The sequence below is a fragment of the Salmo salar genome, chromosome ssa05 (assembly GCF_905237065.1).
Source record: "Salmo salar chromosome ssa05, Ssal_v3.1, whole genome shotgun sequence".
NCBI lineage: Eukaryota > Metazoa > Chordata > Actinopteri > Salmoniformes > Salmonidae > Salmo > Salmo salar.
The window spans coordinates 79,430,186-79,449,111 of NC_059446.1; the positions used below are offsets into that span (position 1 = coordinate 79,430,186).

The 18,926-nt window shown below is 38.6% G+C and overlaps 1 protein-coding gene across 2 annotated transcripts in view; it reads left to right on the top strand.

Annotated features, from left to right (window-relative positions):
- Nucleotides 1-18,926, top strand: part of LOC106574842 (copine-4) — a 101,367-nt gene that overhangs the window by 44,341 nt on the left and 38,100 nt on the right. For both annotated transcript variants that reach the window (XM_045719060.1, XM_045719061.1), the window contains exons 4-7: nucleotides 121-192; nucleotides 5,566-5,640; nucleotides 8,999-9,082; nucleotides 9,167-9,256. In XM_045719060.1, the coding sequence (XP_045575016.1) occupies nucleotides 121-192; nucleotides 5,566-5,640; nucleotides 8,999-9,082; nucleotides 9,167-9,256 (321 nt within the window). The remainder of the gene's footprint in view (nucleotides 1-120; nucleotides 193-5,565; nucleotides 5,641-8,998; nucleotides 9,083-9,166; nucleotides 9,257-18,926) is intronic.

Consider the following 18,926-nt stretch of genomic DNA (forward strand, 5'->3'; position numbering starts at 1 on the left):
TTTTTACTGTGCCGGTGATTCCCTCGTCCCAGTTTTCCCCTCTGGTTCTCCTGAGTTGCTGTGTTGTTGATGTGAGGCATCGAGTCAGGGGAGTCTCACCTCTTATCTCTCTCCAAACAGATTGTGTCCCAGAGGAAGCTCACCAAACCACTTCTCAAACAGGGCAGCACAGTGAGCAAGTCCTTCATCATGGTAAGGCCCCTCTCTGTCACTTAGCTCCCTCTCTCTCTCTAGCGTTCTCTCTCTCTAGCTTTCTCTCTCTCTAGCTTTCTCTGTCTGTCTGTCTGTCTGTCTGTCTGTCTGTCTGTCTGTCTGTCTGTCTGTCTGTCTGTCTGTCTGTCTGTCTGTCTGTCTGTCTGTCTGTCTGTCTGTCTGTCTGTCTGTCTGTCTGTCTGTCTGTCTGTCTGTCTGTCTGTCTGTCTGTCTGTCTAAAGCACAGCAAAGGTAACTGAACTTAATGACTATCGTCCCATAGCACTCACCTCTGTCATCACGAAGTGCTTTGAGAGACTAGTTAAGGATCATATCACCTCTACCTTACCTACCACCCTACAGCCACTTCAATTTGCTTACCGCCCCAATAGATCCACAGACGATGCAATCGCCATCACTCTGCACACTGCCCTATCCAATATGGACAAGAGGAATACCTATGTAAGAATGCTGTTTATTGACTATAGCTCAGCATTCAACACCATAGTACCCTTCAAGCTCGTCATTAAGCTTGAGGCCCTGGGTCTGAACCCCGTCCTGTGCAACTGGGTCCTGGACCTCCTGACAGGCCGCCCCCAGGTGGTGAAGGTAGGAAACATCACCTCCACTCCGCTGATCCTCAACACTGGGGCCCCACAAGGGTGCGTGCTCAGCTCCCTTCTGTACTCCCTGTTCACCCATGACTGCGTGGCCAAGCACGCATCCAACTCAATCATCAAGTTTGTAGACAACACAACACTAGTAGGCTTAATTACCAACGATGACTAGACAGCCTACAGGGAGGAGGTGTGGACTATGGGAGTGTGGTGCCTGGAAAACAACCTCTCACTCAACGTCAACAAAACAAAGGAGATGATCATGGACTTCAGGAAACAGCAGTGGAGAAGGTGGAAAGCTTCAAGTTCCTTGGCATACACATCCCTGACAAACTGAAATGGACCACCCACACAGATAGTGTGGTGAAGAAGGCGCAACAGAGCCTCTTGAACCTCAGGAGGCTAAAGAAATTTGTCTTGTCACCTAAAAACCCTCACAAACTTTTACAGGTGCATAATTGAAAGCATCCAGTCGGGCTGTATCAGTCGGGCTGTATCAACGCTTGGTATGGCAACTGCACCGCCCGCAACCTCAAGGCTCTCCAGAGGGTGGTGCGGTCTGCCCAAAGCATTACTGGGGGCAAACTACCTGCCCTCCAGGACACTTACGGCACCCGATGTCACAGGAAGGCCAAAAAGATAATCAAGGACATCAACCACCCGAGCCACTGCCTGTTCACCCCGTTATCATCCAGAATGCGAGGTCAGTACAGGTGCATCAAAGCTGGGACCGAGAGACTGAAAAACAGCTTCTATCTCAAGGCCATCAGACTGTTAAACAGCCATCACTAGGACATTAGAGGCTGCTGCATATAGTTATAGACTAGAAATCACTGGCCACTAAGGAATGGAACACTCATAATGTTTACATTATCTGGCATTACTCATTTCATATGTATATACTGTATTTTATACTATTCTACGGTATCTTAGTCCCTTAATAAGATTTACATATCTTCCATTACTCATCTCATATATATATATATATATATATATATATATATATATATATATATACTGTATTCTATACTATTCTACGGTATCTCGTTCACTTAATAATGTTTACATATCTGGCATTACTCATCTCATATGTATATGCTGTTTTCTATACTATTCTACTGTATCTTAGTCCGTTCCGCTCTGACATCGCTCATCCATATGCATATAGTCTTAATTCATTCCATTTGTTTGTATTGGGTATATGTTGTGTAATTTGTTATATATTACTGCACTATCGGAGCTAGAAGCACAAGCACTTCGCTACACCCGTAATAACATCTGCTAATCAGGTGTATGTGACCAATACAATTTGATTTGATTTAGGCAGCCTACCACCTAATCCACAGTCAAAAGTGACCAGGCAAACGTTAACTCAGATACAGGAGTTATTTGTTTACACTTTCTGAGTTTGGTGTAGAGCAGCATCTGAACTTAACAAATAGATATGCATGCATGTGTCTGTTTGAAATGAACATACATATTGTTTTGTTTCTGAAGCACATTGCCTGTTTGCTTATGCATGGAAAATAACCTCTTTCAAAAAAGGCATCAAGGCATTCTCAATAGTGTAAATCATATTTTATTGGGCCACACGCACGCAGGCACGCACGCACTCATGCACGCACGCACACACACACACACACACACACACACACACAATAGTACTATATAAAGAGAGAACTAAATAGAGAGGTATCTCAAGGTCATTATGAAAAATGAGCTCCCAGCAGAAAGAAACTAACATCAATACTAAACTAGTATCAATAGGACTTATATTAGACCAGATGAGGAGTGGTTCCACAGTATTTCATATCTGAACAGTTGACAAATAAATATGAATCCGGAGGCAGATACCGAACAATACAAGCCATTTATGAACTCAAAGTATGAAAGACAATATGTCTATCAGGCGTTTCACTACAATGATTACGAGTTCACTATTTCATTCATAAACAGACTTTTTTCTGGTTTCTGGTTATAACCTGGGTGTGTGTGAATATTAGATCCAGGTGTGTGTGAATATTAGAACCAGGGTGTGTGTGAATATTATAACCAGGGTGTGTGTGAATATTATAACCAGGTCCGTGTGAATATTAGAACCAGGTGTGTGTGAATATTAGAACCAGGGTGTGTGTGAATATTATAACCAGGGTGTGTGTGAATATTATAACCAGGTGTGTGTGAATATTAGAACCAGGTGTGTGTGAATATTAGAACCAGGGTGTGTGTGAATATTAGAACCAGGTGTGTATGTGTGAATATTAGAACCAGGGTGTGTGTGACTATTAGAACAAGGTGTGTGTGAACATTAGAAGCAGGTGTGTGAATATTAGAACCAGGTGTGTGTGAATATTAGAACCAGGTCCGTGTGAATATTAGAACCAGGTGTGTGTGAATATTAGAACCAGGGTCTGTGTGAATATTATAACCAGGGTGTGTGTGAATATTAGAACCAGGTGTGTGTGAACATTAAAAGCAGGGTGTGTGAATATTAGAACCAGGTGTGTGTGAATATTAGAACCAGGTGTGTGTGAATATTAGAACTAGGTGTGAGTGAATATTAGAACCAGGGTGTGTGTGAATATTAGCACCAGGTGTGTGTGTGTGAATATTAGAAGCAGGGTGTGTGTGAATATTAGAACCAGGTGTGTGTGAATATTAGAACCAGGTGTGTGTGAATATTAGAACCAGGTGAGTTTGAATATTAGAACCAGGTGTGTGTGAACATTAGAAGCAGGGTGTGTGAATATTAGAACCAGGTGTGTGTGAATATTAGAACCAGGTGTGTGTGAATATTAGAACCAGGTGTGTGTGAATATTAGAACCAGGGTGTGTGTGAATATTAGCACCAGGTGTGTGTGTGTGTGTGTGTGAATATTAGAACCAGGGTGTGTGTGAATATTAGAAGCAGGGTGTGTGTGAACATTAGAAGCAGGGTGTGTGAATATTAGAACCAGGTGTGTGTGAATATTAGAACCAGGTGTGTGTGAATATTAGAACCAGGTGTGTGTGAATATTAGAACAAGGGTGTGTTTGAATATTAGAACCAGGTGTGTGTGTGTGAATATTAGAACCAAGGTGTGTGTGAATATTAGAACCAGGTGTGTGTGAACATTAGAAGCAGGGTGTGTGAATATTAGAACCAGGTGTGTGTGAATATTAGAACCAGGTGTGTGTGAATATTAGAACCAGGTGTGTGTGAATATTAGAACAAGGGTGTGTGTGAATATTAGAACCAGGTGTGTGTGTGTGAATATTAGAACCAAGGTGTGTGTGAATATTAGAACCAGGTGTGTGTGAACATTAGAAGCAGGGTGTGTGAATATTAGAACCAGGTGTGTGTGAATATTAGAACCAGGTGTGGGTGAATATTAGAACCAGGTGTGTGTGAATATTAGAACCAGGTGTGTGAATATTAGAACCAGGTGTGTGTGAATATTAGAACCAGGTGCGTGTGAATATTAGAACCAGGGTGTGTGAATATTAGAACCTGGTGTGTGTGAATATTAGAACCAGGCTGTGTGTGTGAATATTAGATCCAGGTGTGTGTGAATATTAGAACCAGGTGTGTGTGAATATTAGAACCAGGGTGTGTGGGAATATTAGAACCAGGTGTGTGTGAATATTAGATCCAGGTGTGTGTGAATATTAGATCCAGGTGTGTGTGAATATTAGAACCAGGGTGTTTGTGAATATTAGAACCAGGTGTGTGTGAATATTAGAACCAGGGTGTTTGTGAATATTAGAACCAGGTGTGTGTGAATATTAGAACCAGGTGTGTGTGTGTGAATATTAGAACCAGGTGTGTGTGAATATTAGAACCAGGTGTGTGTGAATATTAGAACCAGGGTGCGTGTGAATATTAGAACCAGGTCCGTGTGAATATTAGAACCAGGTGTGTGTGAATATTAGAACCAGGGTGTTTGAGAATATTAGAACCAGGTGTGTGTGAATGTTAGAACCAGGGTGTTTGTGAATATTAGAACCAGGTGTGTGTGAATATTAGAACCAGGGTGTGTGTGAATATTAGAACCAGGTGTGTGTGAATATTAGAACCAGGTGTGTGTGTGTGAATATTAGAACCAGGTGTGTGTGAATATTAGAACCAGGTGTGTGTGAATATTAGAACCAGGTGTGTGTGAATATTAGAACCAGGGTGTGTGTGAATATTATTACCAGGGTGTGTGTGAATATTATAACCAGGTGTGTGTGAATATTAGAACCAGGTGTGTGTGAATATTAGAACCAGGTCCGTGTGAATATTAGAACCAGGTCCGTGTGAATATTAGAACCAGGTGTGTGTGAATATTAGAACAAGGTGTGTGTGAATATTAGAACCAGGGAGTGTGTGAATATTAGAACCAGGTGTGTGTGAATATTAGAACCAGGGTGTGCGTGAATATTAGAACCAGGTGTGTGTGAATATTAGAACCAGGGAGTGTGTGAATATTAGAACCAGGTGTGTGTGAATATTAGAACCAGGTGTGTGTGAATATTAGAACCAGGTGTGTGTGAATATTAGAACAAGGCGTGTGTGAATATTAGAACCAGGTGTGTGTGAATATTAGAACAAGGCGTGTGTGAATATTAGAACCAGGTGTGTGTGAATATTAGAACCAGGTGTGTGTGAATATTAGAACCAGGTGTGTGTGAATATTAGAACAAGGCGTGTGTGAATATTAGGACCAGGTGTGTGTGAATATTAGAACCAGGTGTGTGTGAATATTAGAACCAGGTGTGTGTTATGTACCTGCAGGTCACCGCCGAGGAGCTGACAGGGAATGATGACTATGTGGAACTTTCTTTCAGTGCCAGGAAACTTGATGACAAGGTAAGTTTGCAACGCTACAGAAAATGTTTATTTTGTGCTCGTTAATTTATCATGAATGCATTACATTATCGTATATCCTCTAATTAACCATGGCATCAACCGGTCTCAGAACAGTGATTATACACAGAGCTATGCTTCAAGGGGAAAATCCCACCAGAGGAATAATTACAACAGAAACACATTAGATACAGAGAACCTATCCCTCCTCAATGAGGATCTATGATCCATCCAACTCCCCATCTCTGTCTCTCCTGCTGTGTTTGTGGTTCTGGCTCACACACACACAACACACACACACACAACACACAGATGTGAGATGGGGAGATAAGAAAGGAGAGAGAGAGCAGAGGTGTGTGTGGTGTGTTTGTGGTTAAGTCCAAGAGATGTTTTTAAGTCCCCTGGTGTCTTTCTCAGCCCCAGTGTGTCTCTAATCACAGTCTAATTTAAATGAGTTAATCTCCACTAAATGGAAGATGTGTGTGTGTGTGTGTGTGTGTGTGTGTGTGTGTGTGTGTGTGTGTGTGTGTGTGTGTGTGTGTGTGTGTGTGTGTGTGTGTGTGTGTGTGTGTGTGTGTGTGTGTGTGTGTCTGCCTTCAACTGGAATACGTTTTCCCTCACCACAGGTGCTAAAGTACATTATTCCAGCACTAAAATGCAAGTAACCATTGCATCTGCAGGGAGAAATGCAATCAATCAAAGCGATTTGCTCTTAACTTTCCTATCAGTATACTATCAGTAAGAATTGTGTTTGTAAATGATTGATTTCGTGTTTTTGGAACTGCAGATTTGTTCTGATCATCAGGTCTTTTGAGGGAATTGTTCTCCTGGAGCATCCAGTCAAGTTGATTGTAGCACTAGGATCACACATCAGGTGTGCATAACCAGACCAGGATATATCATGACCATTGGTGGCCCCAATTCAAATCAAATCAAATCGAAGTTTATTTGTCACTTGTGCCGAATACAACCTTACAGTGAAATGCTTACTTACAAGCCCTAACAAACAGTGCAATTTTTAAGTAATAGGTATTAGGTAAACAATAGATAAGTAAAGAAATAAAAAAACAGTAAAATGACAGTAAAAATAACAGCAGCGAGGCTGTATACAGGGGTACCGGTACAGAGCCAATGTGCGGGGGCACCGGTTAGTCAGGCTAATTAAGGTAATATGTACATGAAGGTATAGTTAAAGTGACTATGCATAGATGATAAACAGAGAGTAGCAGCAGCATAAAAGAGGGAGTTGGGGGGAATGGGAAGATGACACACAATGCAAATAGTCCGGGTAGCCATTTGATTACCTGTTCAAGAGTCTAATGGCTTGGGGGTGAAAGCTGTTTATAAGCCTCTTGGACCAAGACTTGGCACTCTGGTACCGCTTGCCATGCGATAGCAGAGAGAACAGTCTATGACTGGGGTGGCTGGGGTCTTTCGACAATTTTTAGGGACTTCTTCTGACACCGCCTGGTATAGAGGTCCTGGATGGCTGGCAGCTTAGCCCCAGTGATGTACATTTACATTTTTACATTTACGCCATTTAGCAGACGCTCTTATCCAGAGCGACTTACAAATTGGTGCATTCATCTTATTGATAAAGTCAGTGACTGATGTGGTGTACTCCTCAATGCCATCGGAAGAATCCTGGAACATATTCCAGTCTGTGCTAGTTAAACAGTCTTGTAGCTTAGCATCTGCTTCATCTGACCGCTTTTTTAATAGACCGAGTCACTGGTGCTTCCTGCTTTAATTTTAGCTTGTAAGCGGGAATCAGTAGGATAGAATTATGGTCAAATTTGCCAAAGGAGGGCGAGGGAGAGCTTTGTACGCGTCTGTGTGTGCAGTAAAGGTCATCTAGAATTGTTTTCCCCTCTGGTTGACATTTAACATGCTGATAGAAATGAGGTAAAACGGATATAAGTTTCCCTGCATTAAAGTCCCCGGCCACTAGAAGCGCTGCCTCTGGGTGACCGGTTTCCTGTTTGCTTATTACCTTATACAGCTGACTGAGTGCTGTCTTAGTGCCCGTATCTGTTTGTGGTGGTAAATAAACAGCCACTTAAAATATAGATGAACAATATCATGAGATACTCCACTTCAGGCGAGCAAAATCTAGAGACTTCCTTAGATTTCGTGCACCAGCTGTTGTTTACTACTATACACAGACCACCCTCGTCTTTGGAGTGTGCTGTTCTATCTAGCCGGTGCAGCGTATATCCCACCAGCTGAATGTTATCCATGTCGTCATTCAGCCACAATTTGGTGAAACATAAGATGTTACAGTTTTTGTTGTCCTGTTGGTAGGATATTCGTGATCGTTACTCGTCTAATTTATTGTTCAATGATTGTACATTGGCAAGTAATACTGATGGTAAGGGCAGATTTCCCACTCGGCGTTGGCGGATCCTCTATACCTGCGTCTCTTTCTCTTTCCAATGACGGGGATTTTGGCCTTGTCGGGTGTCTGAAGTACATCCTGTGCGTCCTGCTCGTTGAAGAAAAAATCTTTGTCTAATCCGAGGTGAGCGATCCATGTTCTGATACCCAGAAGCTCTTTTTTGCTGTAAGACACGGTGGCAGAATCATGATGTACAAAATAAGTTACAAATAACGCAAAAAAAAAAACGCAAAAGGCTGCCATTTCTTCTGGCACCATCTTACTGTAGACAATTCCCGATGACAAGGTCAGAAATAACCCTGTCGTGATGTTGAGGAGTTGTGTTTTCGAAATGCAATCTGCAATTTGACATTTCTACTTGTTGTCCAAAAGTGTTGAGAACAATCTGTGATTTTCTACTTCCCAGTGCTGCTCTTATTAGATAAGTCAAAAGTACCAAGACAATTTGAAAGGCGTTTTAGCTGTATACTGTAACGAGTTATAACCTCAGGGTCTGGAGTTATGTATGAGCTACAGTATTTCTTCAGCTAATTTAGCTGTTCAGGAGTTTTGGCACCCGTCTAGGGAGTTACCAGAGATAACCCTCCTACAGATTGCATCTCAGCTCTATGAATCATTGAACAGGAAGGAGAGAGACCAGCCTCTCAGGAAGAGATATAGTGGCAGAGAGTTAGATAGATGTCAGTACAGTATATTCTATGTATAATATATATTCCATGTAGACGACCTATACACATACAGGAGCGTTTGTAGAGGACCTCAGTGTGTTGTTGACTTTGATAAACGCATTAATAGGGACAACATGGCAACCATCTTCCTCACAACAACGTTAGGTATTTTATTGACCACTTTCACAGTTTTAGGGCCAAAGCGGTTGGGAGGGAAATATTGCAATCCCTCAGCATGGCATTAAGATGGTAGATGATGTATTTCTAAAAGCCCACTGTGTATCTCTCTGTGCAGGACTTTTTTAGCAAATCAGACCCTTTCCTGGAGATCTTCAGGATGAACGATGACGACACGCTACAGCTTGTGCACAGAACAGAGGTAAAACTAGTAGTCGTTTTGTCCAAACGGATCCATCCAATTACTTTAGCTTATTTACTTTTCTCTTTCCTGTTTCACTCACAGACTGTTATGAACAACCTTAACCCGGTGTGGAAAACCTTCAAGACTTCCCTGAATTCCCTCTGCAGTGGAGACCATGACAGGCCTCTAAAGGTATAGATTTGTGTGTCTGATTGATTGTATGTATGTATGTGCTTGGCTCTATGTCTTCTCTCCAGCCCAGGGGACCTGATTGACCACTTTTGCCACAGTAGTGGATTGACTGGCAGGTGAGCAATACAGATTTCAGCACCATGGCCTCAATCCTATAAGGGGTTTGTCTACTAGAGTCAGGAGGGAGGGCTGGACTAGGGAGGAAGGGGATTCTCTATAGCAGGGGTATTCAACTCTTACCCCTGGTTTTCTGTTCTACCTGATAATTAATACCACCCACCTGGTGTCCCTGGTCTAAATCAGTCCCTGATTAGTCTCTCTCTCCTTCCCTCTATTCTTCATTCCCTCCTCTCCAGTCAATCAGTCCCTGATTAGAGGGGAACAATGTAAAAATGAACTGGCTTCGAGGTCCAGAGTTGAGTTTGAGGGCTCTCTAGATGAGTCCTTTGTGGCTTGGCCTGATCATACGGAGGACGGAGGACGTCTATTAGACCAGGGGAGTGGAAAGAGAGAGCCTCTCAAACGCCCCGCCCCCACCACCTTTATAACTCCTCCTCCTTCATCCCTCTCATGTTCTCTTTCAGCCCCCCTCCCTCTGTCTCACATGGTCGGCATCTTTCCCCTTTTCCTTTATTACCTCGTGTGTGTGTGTGTGTGTGTGTGTGTGTGTGTGTGTGTGTGTGTGTGTGTGTGTGTGTGTGTGTGTGTGTGTGTGTGTGTGTGTGTGTGTGTGTGTGTGTGTGTGTGTGTGTGTTATTGCCTTTTTCCCCCTTTCTATCTCCCTGGCATTACTAAATCATTAAACTACAGTTAGTCTAATGCGCGCCTGAAGGGCCTGCTCTAAACAAATACGACTTTCTCATTAAACATTTAGGCACCAACAATGAGCTGCAGCAGTGTCTCATTGTGTTTAGGGGCACTGTCTCTCTCTCTCTCTCTCTCTCTCTCTCTCTCTCTCTCTCTCTCTCTCTCTCGCGCTCTCTCCTTTCCTCTATTCTTCATTCCCTCCTCTCCAGCCAAGGAGTTAGAGAGGGTGGAAGGAGGTGGAAGGAGGTTAAGCGTTCAACGCCCCCCCAACTTCCCTCCCACCTACCTCTTGCCCCAATCCCTCCATGTTGCCAATCACACCTCTCCTCTTCATCCCAAGATTTCAATCAGCCCTGGCTGCCATGGTGGTGCTCTTTAGGGTATGAGTGATGAGGTCACTGTAGGGTTGGATGTGTGTTGGTGGGGCCAACAGCAATTAACCCCAGGGCAGGAAATGACATGGCGCTAAAGAGATCATTCACATTTAAACGTTGAAGGCTAAGAAACTGTCTGACCATATTACTACCAACATTAACCGCACCTACGCTATCAGCAAACCTTTTTGAAATAAGTATTGAAATTATACAGAGCCACTGCTTAAAAACCAGTGGTTTCAGGGAAAGAGCTTCCTGTTTGTCTGTTGGGATTGATCATCCAGTGGGACATGGTGAGTCCCATGCTGCCTTGCCCACTACCACCATAATAGTAGCACATAATGGTAGCATCATAATAGCAGCATCATAATAGTACCCTCATAATAGTAGCCTCATAATAGTAGCACCATAATAGTTGCCTCATAATAGTAACATCATAATAGTAGCACAATAATAGTAGACCATAACGGTAGCATCATAATAGTAGCACAATAATAGCAGACCATAACGGTAGCATCATAATAGTAGACCATAACTGTAGCATCATAATAGTAGACCATAACGGTAGAATCATAATAGTAGACGATAATGGTAGCATCATAATGGTACACCATAATGGAAACACCATAATAGTAGCACCATAATAGTAGACCATAATGGTAGCATCATAATAGTAGCATCAAAGTAGTAGACCAAAATGGTAGCATCATAATAATAGACCATAATGGTGGCATCATAATAGTAGCACATAATGGTAGCATCATAATAGTAGCATCATAATAGTAGCACATAATGGTAGCATCATAATAGTAGCATCATAATAGTAGGCCATAATGGTAGCATCATAATAGTAGGCCATAATGGTAGCATCATAATAGTAGACCATAATGGTGGCATCATAATAGTAGCATCATAGTAGTAGACCATAATGGTAGCATCATAATGGTAACACTATAATAGTAGACCATAATGGTAGCCTCAAGGGTAGACCATAATGGTAGCATCATAATGGTAGACCATAATGGTAGCATCATAATGGTAGCATCATAATAGTAGACCATAATGGTAGCATCATAATGGTAGCATCATAATAGTAGCATCATAATAGTAAACCATAATGGTAGCATCATAATGGTAGCATCATATTAGTAGAACATAATGATAGCATCATAATAGTAGCATCATAATAGTAGACCATAATGGTAGCATCATAATAGTAGACCATAATGGTAGCATCATAATAGTAGCATCAAAGTAGTAGACCATAATGGTAGCATCATAATAATAGACCATAATGGTGGCATCATAATAGTAGCACATAATGGTAGCATCATAACAGTAGTATTATAATAGTAGACCATAACGGTAGCATCATAATAGTAGCACATAATGGTAGGCCATAATGGTAGCATCATAATAGTAGACCATAATGGTGGCATCATAATAGTAGCACATAATGGTAGCATTATAATAGTAGCATCATAGTAGTAGACCATAATGGTAGCATAATAATGGTACACCATAATGGTAACATTATAATAGTAGGCCATAATGGTAGCATCATAATAGTAGACCATAATGGTAGCATCATAATAGTAGACCATAATGGTAGCATCGTAATAGTAGTCCATAATGGTAGCATCATAATGGTAGCATCATAATAGTAGCATCATAATAGTAGACCATAATGGTAGCATCATAATGGTAGCATCATAATAGTAGACCTTAATGGTAGCATCATATTAGTAGAACATAATGATAGCATCATAATAGTAGCATCATAATAGTAGACCATAATGGTAGCATCATAATAGTAGACCATAATGGTAGCATCATAATAGTAGCATCAAAGTAGTAGACCATAATGGTAGCATCATAATAATAGACCATAATGGTGGCATCATAATAGTAGCACATAATGGTAGCATCATAACAGTAGTATTATAATAGTAGACCATAACGGTAGCATCATAATAGTAGCACATAATGGTAGGCCATAATGGTAGCATCATAATAGTAGACCATAATGGTGGCATCATAATAGTAGCACATAATGGTAGCATTATAATAGTAGCATCATAGTAGTAGACCATAATGGTAGCATAATAATGGTACACCATAATGGTAGCATCATAATAGTAGACCATAATGGTAGCATCATAATAGTAGACCATAATGGTAGCATCGTAATAGTAGTCCATAATGGTAGCATCATAATGGTAGCATCATAATAGTAGCATCATAATAGTAGACCATAATGGTAGCATCATAATGGTAGCATCATAATAGTAGACCTTAATGGTAGCATCATAATAGTAGCATCATAATAGTAGACCATAATGGTAGCATCATAATAGTAGCATCATAATAGTAGACCATAATGGTAGCATCATAATGGTAGCATCATAATAGTAGACCATAATGGTAGCATCATAATAGTAGTATCATAATAGTAGCATCATAATAGTAGACCATAATGGTAGCATCATATTGGTAGCATCATAATAGTAGACCATAATGGTAGCATCATAATATTAGCATCATAATAGTAGCACATAATGGTAGCATCATAATAGTAGCATCATAGTAGTAGACCATAATGGTAGCATCATAATGGTAACACTATAATAGTAGACCATAATTGTAGCATCATAATGGTAGCATCATAATAGTAGCACATAATGGTAGACCATAATGGTAGCATCATAATAGTAGACCATAATGGTAGCATCATAATAGTAGCATCATAAAAGTAGACCACAATGGTAGCATCATAATAGTAGACCATAATGGTAGCATCATAATGGTAGCATCATAATAGTAGACCATAATGGTAGCATCATAATAGTAGCATCATAATAGTAGACCATAATGGTAGCATCATAATAGTAGCATCATAATAGTAGACCATAATGGTAGCATCATAATGGTAGCATCATAATAGTAGACCATAATGGTAGCATCCTAATAGCAATATCATAATAGTAGCATCTTAATAGTAGACCATAATGGTAGCAACATATTGGTAGCATCATAATAGTAGCACGTAATGGTAGCATCATAATAGTAGCATCATAATAGTAGGCCATAATGGTAGCATCATAATACTAGACCATAATGGTGGCATCATAATAGTAGTATTATAATAGTAGACCATAACGGTAGCATCATAATAGTAGCACATAATGGTAACATTATAATAGTAGACCATAATGGTAGCATCATAATGGTAGACCATAATGGTAGCATCATAATAGTAGACCATAATGGTAGCATCATAATAGTAGACCTTAATGGTAGCATCATAATAGTAGCATCATAATAGTAGACCATAATGGTATTATCATAATAGTAGCATCATAATAGTAGGCCATAATGGTAGCATCATAATACTAGACCATAATGGTGGCATCATAATAGTAGTATTATAATAGTAGACCATAACGGTAGCATCATAATAGTAGCACATAATGGTAGGCCATAATGGTAGCATCATAATAGTAGACCATAATGGTGGCATCATAATAGTAGCACATAATGGTAGCATTATAATAGTAGCATCATAGTAGTAGACCATAATGGTAGCATCATAATGGTACACCATAATGGTAACATTATAATAGTAGACCATAATGGTAGCATCATAATGGTAGACCATAATGGTAGCATCATAATAGTAGACCATAATGGTAGCATCATAATAGTAGACCTTAATGGTAGCATCATAATAGTAGCATCATAATAGTAGACCATAATGGTAGCATCATAATAGTAGCATCATAATAGTAGACCATAATGGTAGCATCATAATGGTAGCATCATAATAGTAGACCATAATGGTAGCATCATAATAGTAGTATCATAATAGTAGCATCATAATAGTAGACCATAATGGTAGCATCATATTGGTAGCATCATAATAGTAGCACATAATGGTAGCATCATAATAGTAGCATCATAATAGTAGGCCATAATGGTAGCATCATAATAGTAGACCATAACGGTAGCATCATAATAGTAGCACATAATGGTAGGCCATAATGGTAGCATCATAATAGTAGACCATAATGGTGGCATCATAATAGTAGCACATAATGGTAGCATTATAATAGTAGCATCATAGTAGTAGACCATAATGGTAGCATCATAATGGTAACACTATAATAGTAGACCATAATTGTAGCATCATAATGGTAGCATCATAATAGTAGCACATAATGGTAGACCATAATGGTAGCATCATAATCGTAGACCATAATGGTAGCATCATAATAGTAGCATCATAAAAGTAGACCATAATGGTAGCATCATAATAGTAGACCATAATGGTAGCATCATAATGGTAGCATCATAAAAGTAGACCATAATGGTAGCATCATAATAGTAGCATCATAATAGTAGACCATAATGGTAGCATCATAATAGTAGCATCATAATAGTAGACCATAATGGTAGCATCATAATGGTAGCATCATAATAGTAGACCATAATGGTAGCATCCTAATAGCAGTATCATAATAGTAGCATCTTAATGGTAGACCATAATGGTACCAACATATTGGTAGCATCATAATAGTAGCAAGTAATGGTAGCATCATAATAGTAGCATCTTAATAGTAGCACATAATGGTATTATCATAATAGTAGCATCATAATAGTAGGCCATAATGGTAGCATCATAATACTAGACCATAATGGTGGCATAATAATAGTAGCACATAATGGTAGCATCATAATAGTAGTATTATAATAGTAGACCATAACGGTAGCATCATAATAGTAGCACATAATGGTAGGCCATAATGGTAGCATCATAATAGTAGACCATAATGGTGGCATCATAATAGTAGCACATAATGGTAGCATTATAACTTTAGCATCATAGTAGTAGACCATAATGGTAGCATCATAATGGTACACCATAATGGTAACATTATAATAGTAGACCATAATGGTAGCATCATAATGGTAGACCATAATGGTAGCATAATAATAGTAGACCATAATGGTAGCATCATAATAGTAGACCATAATGGTAGAATCATAATGGTAGAATCATAATAGTAGCATCATAATAGTAGACCATAATGGTAGCATCATAATGGTAGCATCATAATAGTAGACCATAATGGTAGCATCATAATAGTAGCATCATAATAGTAGACCATAATGGTAGCATCATAATAGTAGCATCATAATAGTAGACCATAATGGTAGCATCATAATAGTAGCATCATAATAGTAGACCATAATGGTAGCATCATAATAGTTGTATCATAATAGTAGCATCATAATAGTAGACCATAATGGTAGCATCATATTGGTAGCATCATAATAGTAGACCATAATGGTAGCATCATAATAGTAGACCATAATGGTAGCATCATAATGGTAGCATCATAATAGTAGACCATAATGGTAGCATCATAATAGTAGTATCATAATAGTAGCATCATAATAGTAGACCATAATGGTAGCATCATAATGGTAGCGTCATAATAGTAGACCATAATGGTAGCATCATATTGGTAGCATCATAATAGTAGACCATAATGGTAGCATCATAATAGTAGCATCATAATAGTAGACCATAATGGTAGCATCATAATAGTAGCATCAAAGTAGTAGACCATAATGGTAGCATCATAATACTAGACCATAATGGTGGCATCATAATAGTAACACATAATGGTAGCATCATAATAGTAGTATTATAATAGTAGACCATAACGGTAGCATCATAATAGTAGCACATAATGGTAGGCCATAATGGTAGCATCATAATAGTAGACCATAATGGTGGCATCATAATAGTAGCACATAATGGTAGCATTATAATAGTAGCATCATAGTAGTAGACCATAATGGTAGCATCATAATGGTACACCATAATGGTAACATTATAATAGTAGACCATAATGGTAGCATCAATGGTAGACCATAATGGTAGCATCATAATAGTAGACCATAATGGTAGCATCATAATAGTAGACCATAATGGTAGCATCATAATGGTAGAATCATAATAGTAGCATCATAATAGTAGACCATAATGGTAGCATCATAATGGTAGCATCATAATAGTAGACCATAATGGTAGCATCATAATAGTAGCATCATAATAGTAGACCATAATGGTAGCATCATAATAGTAGCATCATAATAGTAGACCATAATGGTAGCATCATAATGGTAGCATCATAATAGTAGACCATAATGGTAGCATCATAATAGTAGTATCATAATAGTAGCATCATAATAGTAGACCATAATGGTAGCATCATATTGGTAGCATCATAATAGTTGACCATAATGGTAGCATCATAATAGTATCATCATAATAGTAGACCATAATGGTAGCATCATAATAGTAGCATCATAATAGTAGACCATAATGGTAGCATCATAATGGTAGCATCATAATAGTAGACCATAATGGTAGCATCATAATAGTAGTATCATAATAGTAGCATCATAATAGTAGACCATAATAGTAGCATCATAATAGTAGACCATAATGGTAGCATCATAATAGTAGCATCAAAGTAGTAGACCATAATGGTAGCATCATAATACTAGACCATAATGGTGGCATCATAATAGTAACACATAATGGTAGCATCATAATAGTAGTATTATAATAGTAGACCATAACGGTAGCATCATAATAGTAGCACATAATGGTAGGCCATAATGGTAGCATCATAATAGTAGACCATAATGGTGGCATCATAATAGTAGCACATAATGGTAGCATTATAATAGTAGCATCATAGTAGTAGACCATAATGGTAGCATCATAATGGTACACCATAATGGTAACATTATAATAGTAGACCATAATGGTAGCATCAATGGTAGACCATAATGGTAGCATCATAATAGTAGACCATAATGGTAGCATCATAATAGTAGACCATAATGGTAGCATCATAATGGTAGAATCATAATAGTAGCATCATAATAGTAGACCATAATGGTAGCATCATAATGGTAGCATCATAATAGTAGACCATAATGGTAGCATCATAATAGTAGCATCATAATAGTAGACCATAATGGTAGCATCATAATAGTAGCATCATAATAGTAGACCATAATGGTAGCATCATAATGGTAGCATCATAATAGTAGACCATAATGGTAGCATCATAATAGTAGTATCATAATAGTAGCATCATAATAGTAGACCATAATGGTAGCATCATATTGGTAGCATCATAATAGTTGACCATAATGGTAGCATCATAATAGTATCATCATAATAGTAGACCATAATGGTAGCATCATAATAGTAGCATCATAATAGTAGACCATAATGGTAGCATCATAATGGTAGCATCATAATAGTAGACCATAATGGTAGCATCATAATAGTAGTGTCATAATAGTAGCATCATAATAGTAGACCATAATAGTAGCATCAAAGTAGTAGACCATAATGGTAGCATCATAATACTAGACCATAATGGTGGCATCATAATAGTAACACATAATGGTAGCATCATAATAGTAGTATTATAATAGTAGACCATAACGGTAGCATCATAATAGTAGCACATAATGGTAGGCCATAATGGTAGCATCATAATAGTAGACCATAATGGTGGCATCATAATAGTAGCACATAATGGTAGCATTATAATAGTAGCATCATAGTAGTAGACCATAATGGTAGCATCATAATGGTACACCATAATGGTAACATTATAATAGTAGACCATAATGGTAGCATCAATGGTAGACCATAATGGTAGCATCATAATAGTAGACCATAATGGTAGCATCATAATAGTAGACCATAATGGTAGCATCATAATGGTAGAATCATAATAGTAGCATCATAATAGTAGACCATAATGGTAGCATCATAATGGTAGCATCATAATAGTAGACCATAATGGTAGCATCATAATAGTAGCATCATAATAGTAGACCATAATGGTAGCATCATAATAGTAGCATCATAATAGTAGACCATAATGGTAGCATCATAATGGTAGCATCATAATAGTAGACCATAATGGTAGCATCATAATAGTAGTATCATAATAGTAGCATCATAATAGTAGACCATAATGGTAGCATCATATTGGTAGCATCATAATAGTTGACCATAATGGTAGCATCATAATAGTATCATCATAATAGTAGACCATAATGGTAGCATCATAATAGTAGCATCATAATAGTAGACCATAATGGTAGCATCATAATGGTAGCATCATAATAGTAGACCATAATGGTAGCATCATAATAGTAGTATCATAATAGTAGCATCATAATAGTAGACCATAATAGTAGCATCATAATAGTAGACCATAATGGTAGCATCATAATGGTAGCATCATAATAGTAGACCATAATGGTAGCATCATAATAGTAGCATAATAATATCATCATAATGTCAGTATTCTGATATTGAAGCAGTTTCCATATGACCCAGCTCTTCTAGTTCTGTCTAGTTAATGAGGGAAGCTAATGGTTTT